Source organism: Hyaena hyaena, unplaced genomic scaffold (assembly GCF_003009895.1).
Source record: "Hyaena hyaena isolate Hyena2069 unplaced genomic scaffold, ASM300989v1 scaffold_3, whole genome shotgun sequence".
In the NCBI taxonomy this organism is placed as follows: Eukaryota; Metazoa; Chordata; class Mammalia; order Carnivora; family Hyaenidae; genus Hyaena; species Hyaena hyaena.
In genome coordinates this window covers 8,514,733-8,537,928 of record NW_024080635.1, presented here as the reverse complement: position 1 = coordinate 8,537,928, position 23,196 = coordinate 8,514,733, and the positions used below count along the sequence as shown (strand labels likewise).

Below are 23,196 nucleotides of genomic sequence, written 5' to 3'. Positions count from 1 at the left end.
GGCCATTTTTACTTTTCTTCGTGGTTCTTTTCTGTCCTGCCCAACTTTCCTACAACCAGCTTTTATAATTTCTATCATTGACACAAACTATAACAGACGCTACTTTAGAAGTCCCTGGTGAGTACAGAAAGCACCCGTACTGCCATCAGTCACAGATGTGCAGAAGCGACTATTGGATCCTGTGGGAGCTGGACTGACCCGCCTACTGTCCCCCCGCAGACTGCGAACCGCCTCCCCTTTCCCCTCCTCCAGTTAGACGCTGTGCTAGCTACTCGGCAAGCATCCCTTCACCTGACTCTCACAGCGGCCGCCTTTTCCAGAAGAGATGCAGGAAGGTTAAAGAATTAAGTCACACACAGAATAAAGCAAAGCTGGGTCACAGATATGGAACCAAGCTTTAATTTTGTATGTTCCTGCCACGCCCAAGCTCAGGAAAGATTGTGTTGAATGAATGCAGAGTAGATGAATCATTTGGATGTGCAATTAAAATGTTTTTTAACGTTTATTTTTGAGAGAGAGAGAGCGAGCACGAGCAGGGGAGGGGCAGAGAGGGAGACACAGAATCCAAAGCAGGCTCCAAGCTCTAGCCGTCAGCACAGATTCCGATGCGGGGCTGGAACCCACAGACTGTGAGATCATGACCTGAGATGAAGCCGGAGGCTTAGCCGACTGAGCCCCCCAGGTGCCCCTGGATGTGCAATTTCTTTAAACTACAGCTGTTACCTGATAATTACTTCTTGTAGTGCATCTATGTTATCACTGGTTTTAATTAGCGTAATTGAAAAATAACCGGCTGTTATAAACTGCCCACAAGAGCAGAAGTCTGCTCTTCTGTCGTTGCCAAAATAGCTGGATAAATAACTTGATGTGACTCCAGAGGAACAGTCAGCTGAAGATTTGTTTCTCATGGAGTCTTTAAAAAAATTTTTTTTTATCATGGGGCGCCTGGGTGGCTCAGTCGGTTAAGCATCCGACTTCGGCTCAGGTCACGATCTCATGGTTCGTGGGTTCCAGCCCTGTGTCGGGCTCTGTGCTGACAGCCAGCTCAGAGCCTGGACTGCTTCCAATTCTGTGTTTCCGTCTCTCTCTGCCCCTCCCTTGCTCACACCCTGTTTCCCTCTCTGTCAAAAATAAATTAAAAACAAAAAACATTAAAATTTTTTCTCATGAAACATTTCAAACACGTGCAACAGGAGAGAATGGTAATAGAACTTCATGTGCTCACCACCCAGCTTCAAGAATCATCAATATTTTACTAAGTTTTTCATTTATCTTCCTCCTTCTTTTAAAAAAAAAAAAAAACACAACTGGAGTATTTTAAAGCAAACCCAAAGGCTCATTTCCTCATGAACATGTCTATAATTGGAATAAAAAGGCTTTTGAGCGGCCTCGTATTTCTCTTTCTTTATATCCACTCACACAGGAAGCAGGGACACGGACCTCAGGCAGCCCAGTGACACGGAAGGGACCCAGGAGGGACATGTTCCTTCCAGGCAGTGCCATTTGTTTGCCTCCAACCCAAGGCGCTCCTGTGCTGAAATTCCTCTGGCCTCAAGATTTCTACTTTTCTCAAATGCTGAAAATCTCTGGCTTCCTCTAGCTACAGACATCTGGGGAGTGTGGCTTCTGAAAGTATTTTTGGCATGGAAATGTCACCCAAGTTGCTGGAACTGATTTGGAAATGTTAAGATATTGAAAGTATCTGACCAGTGCGGTGCCTGGGGCTGGGCGGGGAGAGGTTAATGGTTACACTGGCCAGTCGTTTCCCATTAGGGTTCTTGCTCCCTATGCTCTCCCAGTTTAGAGCTCTTTAAAAAGTTTTTTTATTTTTTTTATTTTTTAAAAATACTTACTTTTGAAAGAGAGAACAAGCAGGGGTAGGGGGGCGGGTAGGGGAGGAGGAGAGAGACACACACACAGAATCCAAGCCAGGATCCAAATCCAAGCTGTCAGCAGCGAGCCCAATGTGGGGCTTGAACTCATGAACCACAAGATCATGACCTGAGCCAAAGTCGGACACTCAACCGACTGAGCCACCCAGGCGCCCCTAAAGTGTTGTGTGCATGTGAGCATCATGATCTTCCTGTGTTGGGATGGTCCTGTGAAGAAGTGCTTTGTGTTGACTCAGTATGTACATAAGCAAAGGTGAAGCCGTTACCACTCTAAGCAGAAAGTGCTTGGATACTGTGCTTTCTGATTTCTTTGAAGCGTGTGACACACGAAAGAAGCCAAGTCCCCTCTCCAAGTACAAGAGTGGGGCAGGGGCTAGCATAGAGCCTTCTTTTCCACCAGTCACGGGAAAAGCAAAGCCAAAGGGAGTTAAGTTCTGGGAGGAAATACAACTCTTAGTGTCAGCTGGGAGGCCCTCAAAAGTGGTCCTTCAGCTTCCTTCTGTTACAGATGGGACACAGAGCGAGGCCCAGAGAAAGGAAAAGAATCGCCCAAGGGCACACAGCGAGCCTGTGGCTTCAAGCCTGGGTGTGTTTGCCTCCAAAATCTGCACAATTCCCGTATGCGTTCCCAATCAGGGACAGTTACGTCCCCCCCACACCCCGTGCCCCCGCCCCCTTGCCAGACGCCTGGTCAGACCGCACCACGGAGCTTAGAACACGAGCCTCTGGGGGGTAGAAGTTAAGCCACGGCACCTGCATGCACAAGTAGGCGGTGGATGGAGGAGTGATTCATTTCACCCTGAACTTCAGAAGCCATTTCAGAAATCAGATGCGGGAGTTATCTCCTGGTGTTGGGAGTATCGATGATTTTTATTTTCTCCTCTATCATTTTCAGGGTGTTCCAAAATAGTGCAACCAGCATCTACCATTTTATAAACCCCACTCCCTCCAAATCTTATTTTACAAACAAGGGACACTGGAGCGCGGCGACACGATCGGCTTCGTATTGAGGTCCATCAGACAGGGCCAACCAGTTCAGGCCGTGCCAGGCAGAGGCCCCGAGCTAGAGGGGGCCCCCAGGTTCTCCACCTCTCCAGCCTGGAGGTCAAGGCCACCCAGGCAGCGTCACCCTGAAATGTCCTCCTCCCAAAACTGTTGCCAAACTGGACTTCTTTTCCAGGGTCCAACCCCAATCCCACTAGTTCTGTGAAGGTGTTTTAGAGCCACCTTCCCCCCTGGGACGAACATCTCCCTCCTCTGACCGCTAGTGGCACTTTCTTTGCATCTGTTTTGTCATCCTTACCCTTCTTTTTTCCTGGAGTCTTTTCTGTCCAGGTCTCTGTGTCTCCTGCTGGGCTGGAGCCTCGAGGGTGGGGCCTGCGTATCGATTATCTCTGCTTCCAGGGACAGTCTCAGCCTGGCACATGTGGGCCTCAGATGAAATGTTTGTTGAACTTCAGCGAATTGAAAATATAGACCCCTAGAGCGGGGAACGTGGTGACCTATCAGTTTCTGGCAGGACTCATCAACCTCGGCACCACTAGCCTTTGGGGTCTGATAATTCTACGTGGGGGCGCACTGTGGTTTAGTAGCGTCCTTGACCTCTATCTACTAGATGCCAGCAGACACCCAAAAGTTTGGACATTGACAATGCCCCCTGTGGGGGAGGGGGGCAAAGTGCCTTCTGGTGAGAACCCCTGGAATATGGTTTCTAAAGGTTTTTTCATAAACAATCCCTCGGAGTAGGAAATCCTATTTAGCAGATGAGAAAGGCAAGGCCCCGGAGAGTTTGGACTTGGAGTGGAGTCTTGCACGTAATTCTCCACGCCAAGTCCGGTGCCGATCTCACTACCCCGAGACCCCTCAGGACCCCAGCAAGGTGTTTGCTTCTGCGCTTTAGTGTAGCCACTCTACTCTCACCCCCCTTCCTGGGTTCCACCCTGTGCCCTTCCCCCCTGCCCGGCCGGGTGGCCCCATGCCAGGCTGTGACCCACTGGTTGACCCTACAGGGCCACGCAGACTAGGCCTCAGGCTGTGCCTGAATGTTCTCTCTCGTTTTCTCCAGCACCTTGGCCTCCTCCCCGTGCTTAAACACGCTGATGGTGACCTGGCCCGTCTCAGAGCCATACTTGTTCTTGACGAAGACGCCGTAGCGCCCACTGTCCTCACTGTTGACCCTTTCAATGGTGATGGTGACCTCTGCCCCCTTCACCTCCATGTGGTAGCGGTCAAGGAAGGTGACAGGCTGGTCATTCTTCAGCCAAGAGATTTCAGGGGTGGGATCTCCAGAGATGACACAGGTCAGGCACAGGGTCTGTTGGAAAGGACAGGAAGGAACACTCAGTTTCACCTCCTTATAATAACACTTGGCATTCACCTTCGTTCCCACCCCCTCCAAGAGCTCCCAGTACCAGCTGCTCCTTGTGATAAATTTATTACACGTGTTCTCTTGTAACCCATAAAAGGATAACATTGAAGGGAGAGACGTTGTATTTTAATTCCACATCCTCCACTCCTCAAGTTTTCTACAGGAATATTCACTTGTTAGAATTTCAGACCGTTATTACCCTCGCAAATATCTGCCCCAGATTGGCCTGAATTGTTTTATTGGTTTTTGTTGCATATATGCCGTTAGGATTTTACCATGCAAATAAGACCATATTGCTTTCATACAAAGATTTATGAATTGGGTTTAAAAATTCTTTTTGTTTTTAAATATGTATTTATTTTGAGAGAAAGAGAATCAACGTGGGGCTCAATCTCTCAACTTCGAGACCATGACCTCAGCCAAAATCAAGACTTGGACACTCAACCAGATGCCCCTGAAAATCCTTGAAGAATCTCTGACACAGAGCGCTACAGCGTAACAGTCGGGGGCTGGGTACATGGATACTCTGAATCTCAGCTCTGCCCCCTCAAGCTGTGTAACCTTAGGAAAGTCCCTCAACCTCTCTGGGCTTGGTTTCCTCAGCTACCAGGAGTGATTAGTAATAAGCCCCTGTTGCATGTGGTGGCCTTGATGGTGAAGCAGACTCCAGTATGTGCACATATGCAATAGTGTCTGGCACACAGTAAGCACCTTGCATACATTAACAATCATTTTCTAGAACACCAGACTTGGGTAATTTCAGTTCTAGAGAGGTTTTTTGGGATCCTGTAGTCGGATTCCTATGGAAATGAGAGTTCACTGGCAGAAGGCTGTGACGCCCAGGGCCAGTAGAGAGGGGCAGCGAGCACCCCCATGGGCCTGACACTAGGCTCAGTGTCTCTCCCTTATACTATGCATGCCAAGGGACTGTGGTCACTGCAGACTCGGATGGATCTGGCTCCTTCGGCTCTTGAATCCATGGTGCTACCTTGTGTCATGATCTTTAACGGGTGTGAGAGGGAGCACCGCGTGGGACTGCTGGCCATGGGCGGGGGTTGGTCGGTACCTTATCTTCCATGATGGTGGCTACGTCTGGCAGGCCCCTCACCACTTTGGCACGATCTGGAAGGGAAAAGAGCGATGAATGTTTTCCTGCCAGCTGCTTCCCAGAATCAGGCTCCACAGAGTGGGGGGTTTTATTTTTAAGCAATGTTTCATTTTTCTATTTTCATCCTTTTGGCTAGAAATCTTGAAGTTTGTATTACATGTTTCTTTGCTTTCGCAAACAGAACACAAGGGACACTGTGCTTCTGTGATTGACTCGAAGTCATCCTTATGATCGGTGGTGCCTGGAGGGGACAGCGAGGTGCCCCTCCCCTCAAGAACTGGGAAGGAGGAACGGGCTGGGGTCACCTGGTGAAGGTAACACATGTGGACTGCTGGCGGCATCCCTGCGGCCAAAGGCCAGTTCACGTCCCTCTGGGGTCGGGGCTGTGTCCTGGACCCGAGGAGGCCCCAGTACCCCAACAGCCAGAGCCAGCTTCAGCTTCAAGGCCGCCCTCTCCCCAACCCTCCCCTGAAAGCCTGCCCAGCCTCCTTCCTTCCCTCCCGTCTATCCCCAGCCGCTGCACCTGCCCCGTCCACACCCACATCTCAGGCATCCCTGGACCCCTTATCCATCCGTTGGTCATTGTGTCGCCACCGCCCACAGCCACACAGACCCCGCGTGGAGCTGAGACTTCAGCCAGGGGGCACGGACTCATGGAACAATGCCCCAGACCCAGACAAAAAAGTAACAGAAATACGAGTGGACTTACTCTTCTCAATGATGGCCAAGGCTCTGAAAAACAGAAATGGGCAAAAGGCTTCAGTCCCATTTGTTAAAGGACAGGGCTGCCCGGGGAAGGGGTGAGGGGGTGATGAGGGGCTGAGGCTCCCAGGAAGGGGTCCTGTACCCAGCTCGTGCCACACCCCAAGGGGCCGATGATTCACCCAAGAAATGCAGAGGGCACTCACTTCAGTCTCTGGTGCTCAGCAAAGGCTTCGTCAAAAGCTGCCAGAAGGAAAAAGGTTGGGGGGGGGGAGCGTCAGAGCCTCTGCCCCTGTGACCTACAGGTTACCGGGCTTAGGACTGGCTGTTCCTCCACTGTATTCCCATCCCTGTGTTCTCTCGGGCAGAGCCAGGGTTGGGTGGGGAGACAGGAGTGCCCTGTCCCCAAAAGACCACGGGATTTTCTAAGCAGGTTTCTTGGCAGACAGACAGGTGGACAGCTTACCTTGTCCCGAGAGGTCAGCTGAGAGTGTCCGGGTCTCCTTCCCAGCGGCTATCTCCAGGGTGTATTTGCCCTTGTCTGAATCTTTGGGGTCCAGGATGTGGAGCCAAATCTCATCCAGGGTGGTGCCAGCCCTCACCCGATCACCACTCTCCAGGCGTTTTTCTCTGGATACGAGGGCAAGGGAATGTTGGAACACGGCTCAGCCCGTCAGTGCCTCCCTGCTCACCAGTGCTGGCTGCCTGTGGGTCTACAGGGACCTCTGCCCCAAACTCCTCTCCTGGGGTTTTGTTTCCAGGTCTGTGGGCTGACCACCCATCCAGCATTCATTCATTCATTCATTCATTCATTCATTCCTCCAGCAAATCCGTGGCACGTCAACTGTGTTTCAGAGCTGAGTATATTTGTGATGTGTCCTTCAGGCTGGGACCTTAAGGAAACAGCGCTCTGAGGTCAGTGGTCCCTACATCCTCCACCTCCGGGGATGACTCCCTCAGTTCTTCATTTTCTTCAGCTTAAACCCTCCCAGCATTTCTTCCCACCATTACGCTTCTCTAATCCTTAAAAACCACATCAACTCCTTCCCTTCTTTACTTAAATTTCATTCCTGGAGATGCCCAGCCCATGTCCTCAATGTTGTATTGCAGAAGTGACACCCCTAGACTTGGTCACAGGGCTCAGGAACTCTGGCTAGGAAAGGAGCCCATGACTTTGGCTCTCACTCATTCGACAAACTTGACCACGTCAGTCTAGCTTTCTCCACAGAGAAGGTGCAGTCACGTCTGCTCCACAAGGCTGAGGCATGCAAATGACAAGCAGCACCGGGAAAATAATGCTCTCAAACTGTCTGTGGTCACTTAGGTCCTGGCTGGGTCTCTGTGGATAACTTATCCATCCTGCCTTCCAGCCCTGGCATGCAGTCCATTGTCAGCCTCACACATCCCTCTGCCTGCACCTCTCCCCTCAGACCGTCTGCCTGAGTTTGCTAAGTGATCTACCCGACCATCTGGGTCTCCCTCATTCTGCATCCTTCCCTACCCTAGTTCCAAGCTGCTTCTCTAAGACAATGATCCTTCTGTGGCCATGGATGTTCTAGAAGAATGCGGTTGCCACCAGGGTTCCCACCTTCCCTAGGGAACCTCCCTTCTGTACCTTTCATTGCTCTTCCCTATCTCTGATGCCCTCTGTGGACAGCATGACTAGTGGGCGACCCTGTGTCCGCCAGCTCCTTAGGCCTGGGCTCTGGGGCAGATGCCGCTGGTCCTCTCGCACCCTTGACCTCCCCAGCTGGGCTGGGGCTCCAGGAAAAGGCCAACTTACTTGTGGAACCAGGTGGTTTTCATGTACTGGATATTGTAGTACTTGACCTTGCTGAAGATCCGGATTCCTTCCTCGGTCCCTTGGAATTTCAGCGGGGTTGCAGAGAGGGCTGGGGAGGCAAAGGAGAAGGCCAAGGACCTTTCAGGTCCTTGTACATTCAGGTGCTAGCCAGCTCCCCCCTGCACTAGGGGTGCGGTGGGGGGAAATGCAGCTTTGTGAGGAAGTAGGAACTTCTCCCTCAATCTTTGAGGTTGAAAACTAAACCCATGACTGGTAGCCAAGGCTGGTGGGAGGGGCCCTGGAGGCTATTTGGCATCAGGACAGGACTGAAAACAGGGTGGGGGGGCTTGCTTACCACCAATCCTTCCCAGCTCAGTGTAGATGTCATCCAGGGCTGGAGGGAGACAGAGAGAATGGTCAGCTGACATAGGGCCCTTCTAGGGACAGGCCAGGGGTAGGCATGTCCCTGGAAAAGCCTGGTGGAATTGGGAGCTCACAGGATGTCCCCTTACTGACTTGGGCCTGGGGCACTCACTGATGGATGGGACAGGGGGGCACCATGGATGGAGGACAAAATGGGGCAGCCTGACAATTTTCTTGGTGGCTGATCAACCAGCCTGATGGTTGACTGAGCCTGGGGCTCAGTGTGGGTGGAGGAGTGAACTCTGGCTTCGAGTCCTGAAGCCTGGGCTTCCTGCAGTATAGAGAACATGGACTTGGGTATTACAGACTGGGCCTCCAGCACCGACCTGCTGTGCTGCCTTGGGCAGGTCACTTAGCCTCTCTGTTGCCCCAAGTGATATGGAGATCCCATAAATTTTACCCCCAGCTCATATCACACCTTGTGATTCTGTGTGACCCCTGGGTCCCCCTGACCCGTCTCTCGCATTGCCAGCTCCTACCTTCACCTGTGAGGTCTAGGAGGGTGTCATCCTCCCCTCGGCTGTCAGAAACCGTTGCTCTATAAATTCCCTTGTCCTCTTTGGACAGCTGGAAAGAGGAGTGAGAATGAGGGGTACGGGGATAGGTTCTGGAAGGAGTGCCAATCAGCCTGGGCTCCCGTCCCGTCCCTAACACTCTGTGTGATCTCACGCAAAAAAACCCCCAAAAAACAAAAAACACAAAACACCTCTTCTCCTCTCTGGGCCTCAGCTTACCCATCTGGAATGGGTGATCTCTAAGGCTCCTTCTACCTCTGGAGCTCTTTGATTCCAAGTTCAGGGCTTGTCTGAGCCTGGGAGTAGGTAGGGGAAGTGAGGGGAGCTGAGGGTAGAAGCAGACACCCCACTTTTGGATTCACAGGCAGCTGGGCCGAGGGCACGGTGGCCTCTCTTTGCAGGGGTGCCTGAGCTGCCCTGCTCCCTGAGGGCCCGGCTGGAGCGACCCCTCTGCACTGCTCTGGAAGGAAGGGACAAGGGGCTCCTTTCTGGCACGTGCTCGTCAACCCCGCATGAAGTCTGAACTAACACCCAGCAAAGCAAGAACCTGGGTTGTGTTTCTGAAGTGGTCGGAAGTGACCTCTCATTGCACAATGACCCCGACGTCATTATTTCCTTCCTAGGCAGCAAACTCACATTTGCCCCAGCCCTCTGTGGCACCCAGTGAGGCCACAGAAACCAGCTGCAGGGCAGAAAGGCACTGAACAGGGCCTGTGTTTCTATCATAACCAGGATGTCCCCCACCCCCCTTCCCAAAAGGCCACCGGGGCTGGAGAACTGAGCTTCAGCCCTGCTCTGCTCTGCTCAGACCCGCCTCACACCGCGGTCGCCTTCTGGTCCTGACTCTTACACTCTTGGTTGGGGCAGGAACACATCGTTGGGAGAGCATTCCTTCTGCCCTATTCATGTTTCAGATGGAAACTGAGCTCAGAGGACAACAACTAGCCCAAGGTCACACAGTTCCTGGCGGGGCCAGAAATGGAATCCAAACAAAAGGAAATGCCAATTTTACTGTTCCTGCCTTTATTTAAAATGTTTCTATTTTCCCCTCCATGGCCTTTTTTTCTTGCATTAACTTTGATTTAAAAAATACTGCACAAAATGTTATTTATCTTGATTACTGAGTTTTTAGCGCCCCCTTAAATTCTGTGCTCGAAGTGAGTGTCTCACTGGCCTCATCCTGGTGCCAGCCCTGCTCCCGACTCCCCGCTCAGTGCTCCGACTCCGCACCCAGTGCTCCGACTCTGCACCCAGTGCTCTGACTCCGTGCCCAGTGCTCTGACTCTGCACCCAGTACTCCGGACTCTGCGCCCACTGCTCCTGACTCTGCGCCCAGTGCTCCGACTCTGTGGTCAATGCTCCTGACTCCGCAGTCAATGCTCCCGACTCTGCGCATACTGCTCCCAACTCCGTGTCAAGTGCTCTTGACTCTGCGCTCAGTGCTCGCGACTCCCCGTCCACTGCTCCTGCCTCCTTGCTTAGGGCCCCCAACTCTGTGCCCACTGCTCCCAACTCCTCACCCAGGGCTCCCAACTCTGCGCCCAGTGCTCCTGACTCCATGCCCAGTGCTCCTGACCATGTGCTTAATGCTCCTAGAGGGTGTGAGACCTGGAGCTGCACTTACCTCTTCGATGCACAGGATTCCCACTCCCGTCTGTGGGTCTTACTGACCGGCCGGTGTCTCTTTCTTCTGGAAGAACCACTGGAAGCAGGTTTCCGTCTTGGTGTTTGTTGCCTGAGGGAATGAAGAGACTCTCTCAGGCTTCCTCTTTTGAAGTAAAAACTCACCTCATCAGCTCTCTCTCTCTTTACAAACTTGCCTCTCCCTCATGCCCCTACTTACTCTTAGCTAATTCCCTCCTCGATCTCAACTACTCCTCCCTCACACTGCCTCTCCTCTGCTGGTTCCGCGTTCTGGATTCTCACTAAGTGCCCTCTGCCTCTTGATCTCTTCTCTACTCTTTTTCCTTGTAAGCACACCAGGTGGATGTCCCCTCCTCCAGGAAGCCTCCCTTGAAGCTCCCCAGAGTGTCCCCATCGCAATTAACCGTGTCTTGCACATGCCTGGGTCACAGCTGGAGGCGGGCTGTGTAACAAGGATCCTGTCTCAGACCCATGGGCCCCGGAGGAGACTTTCTCACCTCAGTATACCCAGTGCCATGCAGAGTGTCTGGTGCGTAGTAGGTGCTTTGAATTTGCTGAATGGATATGCTTCTGGGCCAACACTCTCCCTTCCCCTTCCTACCCTTCCCCAGTCATCTAAAGAGGCTGCAGGGTGCTGAGAAGGAGCATCAGCTTTGGAGTCAGACTGGGTTAAAACCACTCTAGACTTTACCTCCTACCCCGAGGTCTTGAGCTATTTCTCTACTTGTTCTCGGATCCGTGCCCATCTCGCAGGTGCCTGTGAGGCGGATGGGCGCAGAGCACAGTGTCTGCCAAGCCTACTAACAAACTTTAGAGAACCCTCTCAATATAGAGAACCCTCGCCCGCTCACAGACCCCTGTCCCCCTGAACCCCTTCCTGAACGGCTTGATCTAGCTGAAGGCTATTTTGGCTTCCTAGGCTCTTCCTGGGGGTAGTTTTGTTTTCCAGTTTAACGTGGTCTCCCTGGAGCAGTTAATCTCCCGGTTTAACAGAGAGGGCTGCCTTCTCCTTGGGATCAGCCAAGCACAGGAATTTGGGAAAGTGGGCAAGGACAGCCACCCGGCCGGGGACAAGTCACATGCTGCCCGCACTGGGGAGGGGGGCAGGGCTGGAGGCAGGGGCGGGGACTTGCCTTGCATGTCAGCAGCACTTGGCAGTCCTCCGTGACCTTCCACTGCAAGGGCTCCTCGAAATAGGGACCTGTGAGCGCAAAGCAAACACGCCCACCGTCAGAGCTCCGGGCTCCGCCAGGGCGCCACCTGCTGGTGAGATGGGGGCAGCCCGCGGGGGGAGGGACAGCGAGAGACCCCAGGTCCCTCAGATTCTGCCGCCACCAAGGCAAGGACGGAGGCGAGGCAGGGGGGTGCCTGGGGCGCCAAATTTAAGGAGGGGTCACTCTCAGGGGTGGGCTTGACGCTCGGGGGTGTCGCTCTGTGTCTTGTTCTTGCAGCGGGACAGAACTGGATTGAACTGCAGTGGCCTGGGGGCCACGGCCTCTGAGCTTCACTCCAGCAATTCTTACCCTGCTTTCTCTTCCAGTCTCTTCTCTTAGCGTCTGCTTTCCTCAGAAGTTTGTCGAAATCTGTGAACACATAGGGAGGAACGGGCGTGAGCCGGAAGGAGCGCAGGGCGGGAGAGGGGCCTGGGGGTGCGCAGGGGCCCCGGAGCCCAGGGCCGAGGTTGGGCGTGTGGGGCTGGCCGGGCGCGGCTGACCGTCATCCACCAGTGCCAGGGTGATCTGGTTCTTGGCTTTCCCGTCCTGGAGCTGAGCAGTATACGACCCTTTGTCATCCTCCGACAAGTTCTGGATGATCACTTCCACCAGGCCCTTCTCTCGGTCAAAGTTGATTTTGCGGCCCTGCGGAGAATAAACCCGGAGAATCTTTTTTGCCCTTGTTCTATCCCAGGGAATTTGTGCTGCGGGGCACAAATTAGGGCGTACTTGGACTTGGGGGGGGGGGATATGTGCAGAGTTAGAAGCCTTCAGAGACTGGGAAGGGGCCCCGGCTGACTCTGCTCCTCCTATAGACCCAGGCTGTGTCATCCCCCTGGCCCTGGGAACACCCTGGGGCCCAGCGGGCACCGGAAAGAGTCTTGGGTGCAATTAATAATAAGCCCAAAACCTCTACTGTGCCACGTTTTCTTCAAATCCCCATAAAAAAAATATAAAGGATAATATAAAAAATGCCTGTGTACTTGCTACCCAGAATTAATATTCATTTACATTTTGTCATGTTCTAACAGTTTTTAAAAGTTTTATTTTCGGGGCACGTGGGTGGCTCAGTCAGTCAAGCATCCGACTTCGGCTCAGGTCATGATCTCACGGTTTGTGGGTTCGAGCCCTGTGTCGGGTTCTGTGCTGACAGCTCAGAGCCTGGAGCCTGCTTCAGATTCTGTGTCTCCCTGTCTCTCTGCCCCTTCCCCACTCATGCTCTGTCTCTCTGTCTCAAAAATAAATAAAAACTATAAAAAAAATTTTTAAGTTTTATTTTCCACATTTAGGACTGTCTTCTCTCTGGATTTATTTGTATGTATGATTTGAGGGAGCCATCAAGTTTTATTTATTTTTTTGTTATTTTTAAAAATGTTTATTTATGTTTTTGAGAGAGAAAGAGACAGAGCATGAGTGGTGGAGGGCAGAGAGAGGGAGACACAGAATCCGAAGCAGGCTCCAGGCTCTGAGCTGTCAGCACAGAGCCCAATGCGGGGCTTGAATCTATGGACCGTGAAATCGTGACCTGAGCCAAAGTCGGATGCTTAACCGACAGAGCCACCCAGGCTTCCCCGGCCCCTTTTTTCTAAGTGTATTTATTTTGAGAGAGAGCAAGTGCAAGCGGAGGAGGGGTAGAGAGAAAGAGAGAGAGAGTGAATCAGAAGTAGGCTCTGCACACAGTCAGTATGGAGTCCCATGTGGGGCTCGACCTCACGAATAGTTTTATTTTTCTGTATGGACAGCCGATAGTCCAAATGTTGTGCACTGAAGAGTGCAGACTTTGTCTCACTTCCTCTACCATGTGCCAAGGTCACTGTGAATCTTTGTGCAGAACTTTCACCTCTGTTTTCTCGTTTGCTTCTTCTGATGCTGGGACAACCAGCCCCATTGTACAGATACAGAAGCGGAAGCACAGAGAGGTGCAGAGGCCTGCCCAAGGGCACACAGCCCGTAGGTGTGAGTCTTCCGACATCCAGCCCTGGGCAGATCCTCCTCTGTTGGGACCAGTGCTCTTCGCTGTAACACGTTTTGTCTGATGGCCACTTTGCCATCTGAAGATTCAATTTGCAAACAATATGACCTCATGATCGAATCTCTCATGACACTGAAATTGCCATATTTTAAAACAGTTGAATAGGGGCAGCTCATGGTTCAATCTAATACAACCTAATGACACACGTTTTTTTTTTTTTTCAGAAAAGCAATGTAATATCACAACTGTAACATGAAGAAGACATAAAAATCATATGCATTTCAATAGATGTTTAGTCATAATCTCAGCCTTGTTGCACTGATTTATAATGAACTGGTTTGAATTTAAGAGCAGTTCAGGAAAGTAAAAAGATCAAAAGCTATTTTGTACGAAAAGAACAGGAAAATGAATGAAAGAGCATAAGTACAGTGGCTAATAGGATAACTTTTTATTTGGTGTATATTAAAAGTATGCAGAAATAATTTGTATTTGTATCATAAGGTTAGGGTCTAGGTTCGGAGAATTGTAAGCATGAATGTAGATTTTTAATCTTAAGAATGTCTGGTAGGACAGTCCAAAGTTGTGTGTGTGTGGTGTGGGGGGCATGGAGAGTCTTTACCCAGGGAGTGTTTCTTGCATAGGCGGGCTCCAGCCACCAGGTGTCCCCACCCCCACCACAAGGCTGTGACAGCCAAAGCTGTGGCCATTTCTAAAATGTCCACTAGGGAGTGCTGTTGGCCTGTGGAGAACCACTGCCCCGCTAGAGGCCATGTCCAGGGCTGGGGGGGGGGGTACCTCGCCTAAGAAGCCTGAGCCCCCACTTACCGGTGAGCTGAAGATTTCCTTCTCGTTGAAGATTAGATGCAGCTCAGCGGCGGGTGATAACTTTTCTACTTCCAGCCACAGCCGCACCTCTCCTTGCTCAAGGATGTCGACGTTCCAGCCAGAGATCAGCTTGATCACTGGGAGGTGAGGACAGGAGGGGGTGGTGGGGCAGCCTTCTCCCCTCCCCACCCCTGACCTGCCCTGCTGTGAGCACACCCTGGGCATTTAACTGGCAAAGTGCTTCAACAGTCTGAGGGCCACACCCCTGGGATGGGGTCTGGGGAGGATTTCCACATTCGGCCCCTCTAGATGCGATTCATCTCAGAGAAGCTCCCATCTCCCCAAGGCTTTGAGGCTGGTTTCTCACCCTGACTGCGCTCTGGATCCCTGAAGATTTTTAAAAACATGAATGTCTGGGCTCCAGCCCCAGGGGCGCTGATTTGTCTAGGTCATGGCCTGGACACTGGGGTTTTAAAAGTTATCAGAGCCTGGGTGGCTCAGTTGGTTAAGGGTCCAACTTCGGCTCAGGTCACCATCTCACCAGTTCGTGGGTTCGAGCCCCCACATCGGGCTCTGTGCTGACAGCTCAGAGCCTGGAGCCTGCTTCAGATTCTGTGTCTCCCTCTCTCTCTGACCCTCCCCCAGCCACGCTCTGTCTCTCTCTGCCTCAAAAATAAATAAACTATAAAAAAATAAATAAAAGTTATCAGAGTGACTCCCAGGTGCACCTACGTGTGTGACCCCAGCTCTGGGGACCCGACGCTACTCCTAACCAGCCGAAGGAGGCGGAGGTTTAGATGGTCAAAGTCCAAAGGACTGAAAAGCCAATTATAACAATTATAAGAGGACGAAACCGTCTACCCTGCCCTCCTTTGTACCCCCTCCCCGCCCTGCTGGCCGCCCTTTCCTCTTCCACGGGCTGCTGACTCCCTGGGCCTCTCACCCTGCCGCCCCATGAGGCCCGCATCCTCTGCCCCTCGGCTGGGCCCCATTCAGCTCTGCTCCTGACACCCCGAGGGCCCAGCTTACCTGGGTTTCTGATCTCATGGCTCAACTTCTTCAGCTTGTTCAACTCTGGGACAGGGAAGAGCAAGGAAGAGAACAGCAATGGGAAAGTGAAAGGCCTGGGGCCCCTGGGGTCCATGCGAGCTGCCCGAGCGTCCGTGCTGGGCGGAAGTCCCGAGGGAGTCCCCTCCCCCACCTGGAGTCACTAGCTACACAGGAGGTGAGGAGGAGGGACACTGCTGTTGGCCACCCTGAGGCCAACCACCTCCTCAGAGTTTTTCCACGTGTCAGGCCCTGCGTCACCTCGCTGGTCCTCACACGATGCCGTGGGGTGAGCACCGCGGTCACCTCTGACCACTGCAGGCTCACCGGGGCCGGGGTAGAGCCCGCACTTCATCTTCCCTGTAAACCCCGGAGTCCTCTGGATGATGAGTCTTCACTCACGGCAAGTGAAAATAAAATAAAACGAAGACCAAAAACGTGGCTTTAGTTGGCCGAGAATCACGTGATTGGATCCGCGTAAAACCGTTTCTGTTGGGGCTGCCGGGGATCACGCTCTCCCTTTACAGGTGAGCAAGCCGAGGTCCAGAAAGGGGACATGACCTGCTCAGCATGAAGCAGCCGGGAGATGACGGAACTGGAATCGGAACCTGAGCCTGTCTGGCTTCTGCTTCGTGCCCGAATCACAGGGCCTCACGAGCAACCGGCGGGGAAGACAACGGGCTGTCATCCCTCGGACTCTGGAGATGGCGGAGCCCGAGTCCCTTCTGCCAAGAGCACCGGCTCTAGTTCTGTCTAAATCGTCACACGTGGGTGACCCTTGAGACACAGCCTCCTCTCTCTGGTTTGTCACGGTCCCCGCTGCTCCCTATTGTGGTCCTCACTCCTCAGACCAGCTGCCATTTGCAATTTGCCCTCCCACACGGCACCGTTGTGTTTCTGGGGCTACAGAAGAAGGTGGAATAATTCTGGTACCTTTGCTTTTATCAAAAGTAGAAAAGGGAGAGACAAGAAGAATGTGAACTCCGCCGAGCAGGGAGTTTTAACTGTCGGGTTCACGGATGTGCTCTCCAGTGCCCAGGACAGTGTCTGGTGTGTGGCAGGTGCTCAGGAGAAACCGATTAATGGACTGGCTGACTGCATGGGTGGGTGAGGGCCTTCTTCTCTGGAAATCATTGCTTTGTTGGGTTTTGTTGCTTCCTGCCAGCCTGCGGGGGCATTTGTGTTTGGGACTCTTGATCTGGGCCTGTCTCTCTGGGGAGTCAGTGGTGGGGCAGGACCATTACCTTCCTCCGTCAGCGTGTGGCTGGCCGAGATGTCTTCATCAGCATCCGTGACCACTACTGAGTAGGTGCCCAAATCCTCAAGGCCAGGATCTTTCAGGATGACCTTGGACCTGGCAGAGAGAGGAGAGCAGAGACTCCGTGAGGCTCCTTGTGCGCTGCAGGCCCAGAACCCCAGTCCCACCCCTGGCCACGCCTCCTTCCACCACCATCCCTGCCCCCCGGGTGCCCTGCTCGGGGCAGCGCTGGCCTGGCACCTTCAACGGCCCTGTTAGCCAGGCTCTCTGGCACAGGGTCTGCCCACTGGCCACACCACCCTCTCTCTTGCCCCCAGGGCTCAAGTCATCATCTGGACGGGGCAGGAGCCAGAGCTGCTGGGGGTGGGCCAGTGAGACATGGGGATGCTGAGCCCAGAGAACTTTCAAGAGCAAACCCCTGGCACCCGGGCTGGAATCCGAGTGCTTAGCGTCTCCTTGGCAGCACCGACACGAAAGCACACACACTCCTTGCAGAAAAAGAACCTTTAATGAATGTGGCCATTTTTGCCCTTAAATGCCTTGTGCCCTCATTTCTCCCTAAGGTCCTTGGCCAGCGTCCTTGGTGAGAGACCAGCCAGGCCCTGCCTGGCCCACTGTCTGTGAGTCCCGCCCGGTGCTCTCACCCACGAGCTTCTCTGCCCACTCACCTGATGGCACTTAGGACCTGTGGGCTAGTGACACGGCCCTCGGCCCTCACTTACTTGTTAGCTTTCTCCTCGACCTTGACCCTCTGGGGGTCTGGCGGGCCCTTGTAGTCCTTGGACCACTGAAACTCCGATGAGTCAGGGGCCTCGGGGGCTTCGAAAGCCAAGTAGATAGAGCCCTCTTCATCCACGCCAACCTCGATCTCTCGGGCATCTGAGGGCAGGACCCAAGGGAGGGCACCAGACGTTTAGAAGTAATAAACCAAGTCATTCGCCTTCCTGCCTAACCCTTTCCATGGCCCGTTTGTGCTTGAGTAAAATAATAAACTCCAGTCTCCTTGCCGTGGCCTCCAAGACCTTGTGTGGTCAGCTCCTTCTCAGCTCAAATGTCACACCTCCTCAGAGAAGACCTCCCTGACCACCCTGGTTAAAGTAAGCCCCTTCCTCCCCCCCACCCCCCAGTTCATTTCATTTAGAGCATGTACCACCCTCCTAAATCATCACCTTCGCGTAATCATTTCCTTGTTTACAGGCCGGCGGCCCCTCCCCCATGCTAGAGCAGGGGCCTTGTGTCCCCGGTGCAATGTGGGCATCACCAAATATTCGTTGAATGAATGGAAAATTGAAAGACTGGAAAAAGAACGAGCCTTATAGTTCGCAGAGATGAGTGATACCGTCATGTCCTAGCTGTGTGATGGGATTGTTTAACTAATGACAAAACCAGTTCTGAAGTGCCGGGCAATGATCCCTCGCCCAGGGACCTGTTGGGAGGGCCGGGACGGTGTGAGGACCTAGTGCAGCACCTGGCGTGTGTGGTGGGAGGGGACCGTAGGAGTTGTGACTGCAAGACAAAGTCTCGTGTGCTCTCTGGGATGGAGGTGGGTATTATTTTATTTTTTAACATGTATTTATTTTTGATGGGGGGGAGGGGCAGAGAGAGAGAGAGATACACAGAATCTGAAGCAGCTCCAGGCTCTGAGCCATCAGCACAGAGCCCGATGTGGGCTCGAACCCACAAGCCATGAGATCATGACCTGAGCCGAAGTCAGATGCTTAACCGAGTGAGCCACCCAGGCGTCCGAGTTGGGTATTATTTTAAATACCCTTGAAGAGTTGTGGGAGTTTATGAATATGGCATGTGAAAGAATGGAAGACCCATCAAATAGGAATAAATGATATGTTCATATCCTGGGATCCCACAGAAGCAAACAGGAGTGGGGAGTGGGTGAGGGACAGGCAAAAAGGAAAGGTGGAGCTGGATGATGTGTAGGAGGGCGGCCCTTCCTGCTGCGCATCTGCATGCTTCTCACTACCCTCCTCCTTGATGGCACAGCTGGGCCTTGTGGTGCCGGCACCCCCTCCCTGCCCTGCCCCCCTGCCCTCACCTGGCTTGTCTTCCAGGAGTATGGGGTCAGTGGGCATGGATGGCTGTCCTGGACCAGCTGAATTCACGGCCTGAACCTGGAACTTGTAAGTCTTTCCCGGCTGCAGGTCAGAGATCTGCAGGAGGTGGACAGTGGGCCAGAGTGAGCACTGAGCACGGCAAAGACTTGCCCTTCCCACAGCGTCGGCCAGGGGTGCAGGGAGCCCCTCGCTGGTGGAAGTGTGTCCTGGGGTGGGGGGCAGGCCAGGAGAACCCCTCTCTCCCACATCCCAAGCTGTAGTGGGCCCCCCGCACTGGGATTACTTCCCATCACTGTGGCACGTGGAATTCTGCCCACTTAACTTGTCGCATGCCTCAACAAGAAACACCCCATCTCGTCTCCATCCTTCACCCCAGAGAGAAGCCTGGGGACCATCTTTGACATCCTTCTCTTGAGCCCTACATGTCTCATTACTGAGTTCACACTTCCTAACACTCCTGAATGTGGCTACTCTTCTCCATGTCCCAGCCATGGCCTTGACTGAGGCTTCATCTTTCCCTACCTGGATTAGTCCAACAGTTCCCCGGATGGCGTCCCTGACTCTAGACCTTTCTTCCCAGACTTTCCTTCTGCCAATTCTTCCAAAGTGCCAATCTGATTAGTGCCTAAGGTCTTTTTACTCTGGCCTAGCTTTCTGGGTCTTCTGTGCTCTTGCCGTTCTGTGTGGCTCCTTCACTCTGTGACTCCCTCCGGGTGCCCAGATTCACCTCATCGGTTTCCCGTTTCACGTCTCCATGCCTTTGTCCTTGCTGAGTCCTCCGCCTGCAATGCCCTCCCCTTGTCCTCGGTCTAGCCAACGCCAGTTTATCCTGACCCCTCAGCTCAGCCCAGGCGGATTCGAGGACTCCAGGCAGGGTTTCCTAGAACTCCCAGAATCCTTTTGGCCGCCCCCCCTCAGTTGCACAGTACACAATATGGTAACTGCTTGTTGCCCAAAGACTGTGGCTTATTTCGCTTTTTATGTCTTGGATCTGATTCCAGACCTGGCACTAAGAAGGTGTCAAGAGGTGTTTGGTAAATGACCGCGTGAATGCCGGCCAACTGTCTACAACTCAGAAATGGTGCCAAGTCACCAGGGCCCGCCCAGCCTGGCCTGGGCCAAGCTACACGGGGAAGCAGAGGGACCGTCTCTCTCGTGTGGCTCTCTGGGGCCAGCTGCCGGGCACTGGCTGGCTCTACTGCAGGGGCCTGACCCCGAGGGACCGAACCTGCAGAATCGCAGAGCATCCCACCGGCCATGGCCTGTCCTCCCCGCTTCTGCTTCTGGTGGCCTTACTGTTACTGTTTCCAAATGAAAGTTTTTAGTTTCTCTGATTCTTTTTTTGTTTGCTTGTTTAGGGCTTTATTTTTTTTTTTAATGTTTTATTTATTTCTGAGAGAGAGAGAGAGACAGTGTGAGCAGGGGAGGGTCAGAGAGAGAGGGAGACACAGAATCCGAAACAGGCTCCAGGCTCTGAGCTGTCAGCACAGAGCCCGACGTGGAGTTTGAACCCACAAACTGCAAGATCATGCCCTGAGCTGAAGTTGGACGCTTAATCAACTGAGCCATCCAGGTGCCCCTAGTTTTCCTGATTCTAAATGAAATGCACACTTCTTGGGAAAATAGTAAAGAAATAGAGAAGCATATAAAATGAAGGGCTAAACTCTCTTGGCAGCCCCACCCCCCACGGATGACCAGAAATAACAATTTTTTTTTCCAAAAACAAATTTGGCTCTACTTCCCAGTGGAAGTTGATCCTATATCTAACACTGCTCAAGATTTCTTGTACGATGAAAAGAGAAGCAGAAGTCCCTTTACACTGCCTTGCTTTGCCAGAGAACCACCGAAGCCTGCCAGCAAAATCTGCAAAAACACGGAAGACTTCACGAATCTGCGTGTTATCCTTGTGCTGGGACCATGCTAGTCTTATCTGATGACTCCAATTTTAGTATAGCTGCTGCCTGAGCAAGCACCAGGAATCACAATTCTGTAAACATCCGTTTAAACTTTGAAATGCACATAAGCCATGTAGAAACACGACACGTGTCACGTTTGTTAGTACCGTATTCTTTGCACATTGTTTGGACGTCTTGAACTTGCCTTCTTGTTTCTTGGTGCTAACTGATGGAATGCTAATGTGTGGTCTTGAAAACTGCACACTCTGCTGCCTGCTGGTGGAAGGCACCTCAGGAAAGTGAGTTGGAGAAGACATTCCTCTTTTCCCTAGAGCTCCAGAAACTAAAATCTAGTCCACGTCACAGAACTGTCCTCCTCACAAACAGCCCTCAAATACAGGTGGCCAGTGAGATGTGCTGGCTGCAGTGATGGGCGCTGGGGGTGTGGAAACAACCCCAGGCATCGGGAAGTCTGGGATTCTGACTGATTGTCTAAGGTAGTGATTTGTGTTCCAGTTGACACTTTATTTTCTGGCACATACAGTATTTATGAGTTGGTGGAAGTTAAAATGACCACCACAGGTGAATAAAACCAATGATTCTGCTGGATTTCTTATTTATCCAAAGAGTTTAGAGTTTGTTTCTCATTTAAATTAAGAACTATTGGGGCGTCTGGGTGGCTCAGTCGGTTAGGCATCTGACTTCGGCTCAGGTCATGATCTTGCAGTTCATGGGTTGGAGCCCCGCATCCGGCTCTGTGCTGACAGCTCAGAGTCTGAAGCCTGCTTCAGATTCTGTCTCCTTCTCTCTCTGACCGTCCCCCACTCACGCTCTTTCTCTCTCAAAGATAAATAAACATAAAAAAAAAAAGAAATCTATATCTATGTATATGTTTGTTAACGTATAATATTATATTCTGTAGTATGTTATCAAACATACAAATCTACTTTGTATCCTGCTTTTTTCTTTTTAGCCACAGATGATGGATCTATTTTCATGTCAACACATACATATAGATACACCTCATTGTTTGCGCTACTGTCACTCCTTAAACTGTCATCGCCTTTCTACTCCCTGGCACCGGATTCCACTTTAAGGATACACTGATTGATTTAAGCAAACCCCCTACCGATGGACATTTAAGTTGTTTCCAACTTTTGCCTTTATAGGTTTTTGCACACTTGCTTCGTTATTTCTCTGCAATCCAATCCCGGAAGCAGAATTCCCAGCTCGAGGGAAGAGGCCTATCCAATGCTGACATACTCAGATGATTATAAATGAGGGTTTAGGGAGGAGTCTGCCCAGCTTGGAGCAGGTTAAGATACCCAGCCAGCGGGTCAGACTGCCAATGCGCTGTGTTACCCTGGGGGTGCCGCTCCCCGTCTCTGGTTCTGTGCTGACATTAAGTGAAGGCAGTGGTCTCTGAGGGTCATTCCAGCTCTGATGTCTGTAGTCCTGCTACGTCCAGTGGCAGGGAAGGCTTGGGGTGTGGCAGGGGCTGAAGGGGGAGGGGACTCACCCGCAGGTGGGTGCCAGAGATGAGGTCTGGGGTGACTGGCTTCCACTGTTCAGAGCCTTCCTCCTGGACACTGATGAGGTAGCCTGTGACGGGGCCAGCCCCAGTGTACAGCGGGGACTCCCACTTCAGCATCAGGGAGGTGGCCCGCACCTCCAACGCCTGCACTTCATATGGGGGGCCTGTGGGAGGGGAGTAGAGGAGGCGTTGGCCAGCCAGCCAGATGGGCAGCGAGCAGGGCGGTCAGTCGTCAACCTTGTCAACCTGGAAGCGCCTGCTTTGGGCCTAGTGGGGACCTGGCTGGACTTGGCTTCACGACAAAGCTTGGTCTTGGTCTGGGCCTGAGATGGGGTAAACTTTTCAAAATGTGCTCAGCATCACTTCCGGAAGCATCCATGATCTTCTCCCTCCCTATTCCAGGCGGCAGTCACCCTTCTAATGTCTTTGCTATTTCAGTGATTAGTGTTGGGGCTAAAGGATGAGTCCCGGGGTCAGATCCCCGAGGTCCGTGCCCCAGCGTCAGGCTTTGGGGACTCTGGGCAAGTTCCTCGACCCTTCTGTTCCTGTCTCCTCGTCTGCAAAATGTGGATAATGATAATTATTATAATCTAGTGTTGTTGTGAGCATGAATGGTGTAATTTGTGGAATCTGTCCATACATGGGAAGTACCCAATAAATATCAGTTGTTTATAATTACTGTCTAAAGTATCACACATACTAATTATCTACCATTCGGTTAAAAAAATCCCCAGCACTGAGCTGAACAGAATGATGGAAGACTGTGATCCTTCCTTCCTAGGGAGGAGGTGGGGGCTCATCTGAGAGAAAGCTAACGGCGTTGTGAGAGGGGTGTGCAGGGTGTCGGTCACCCTAACAGTGTACCCTTGGGGTTGACATTGGTCTGTGGCCAAAACCAGAGCTCAGATGGTGTGCTGAGCTAGGGGATAGTCTATGCTGAGGGTACA

General features: G+C 52.3%; 1 protein-coding gene and 1 non-coding gene across 2 annotated transcripts in view; both read right to left on the bottom strand.

Moving 5' to 3' along the window:
- Positions 1–2,752: 2,752 nt before the first annotated feature.
- MYOM3 (myomesin 3) overlaps positions 2,753–23,196 on the bottom strand; it is a 41,563-nt gene continuing 21,119 nt past the window's right edge. Inside the window, 18 exon segments of the mRNA XM_039232405.1 lie at positions 2,753–4,206; positions 5,327–5,382; positions 6,078–6,100; positions 6,277–6,313; positions 6,537–6,700; positions 7,854–7,962; positions 8,209–8,247; positions 8,756–8,843; positions 10,416–10,526; positions 11,569–11,636; positions 11,959–12,018; positions 12,150–12,294; positions 14,447–14,583; positions 15,476–15,520; positions 16,738–16,847; positions 17,474–17,630; positions 18,802–18,916; positions 22,235–22,413. Coding sequence (XP_039088336.1) covers positions 3,913–4,206; positions 5,327–5,382; positions 6,078–6,100; positions 6,277–6,313; positions 6,537–6,700; positions 7,854–7,962; positions 8,209–8,247; positions 8,756–8,843; positions 10,416–10,526; positions 11,569–11,636; positions 11,959–12,018; positions 12,150–12,294; positions 14,447–14,583; positions 15,476–15,520; positions 16,738–16,847; positions 17,474–17,630; positions 18,802–18,916; positions 22,235–22,413 — 1,937 coding nt within the window. The 3' untranslated portion in view covers positions 2,753–3,912.
- On the bottom strand, positions 20,688–20,789 carry LOC120233200. Its single transcript, XR_005528751.1, has one exon. It is a non-coding gene; the product is annotated as a U6 spliceosomal RNA (small nuclear RNA).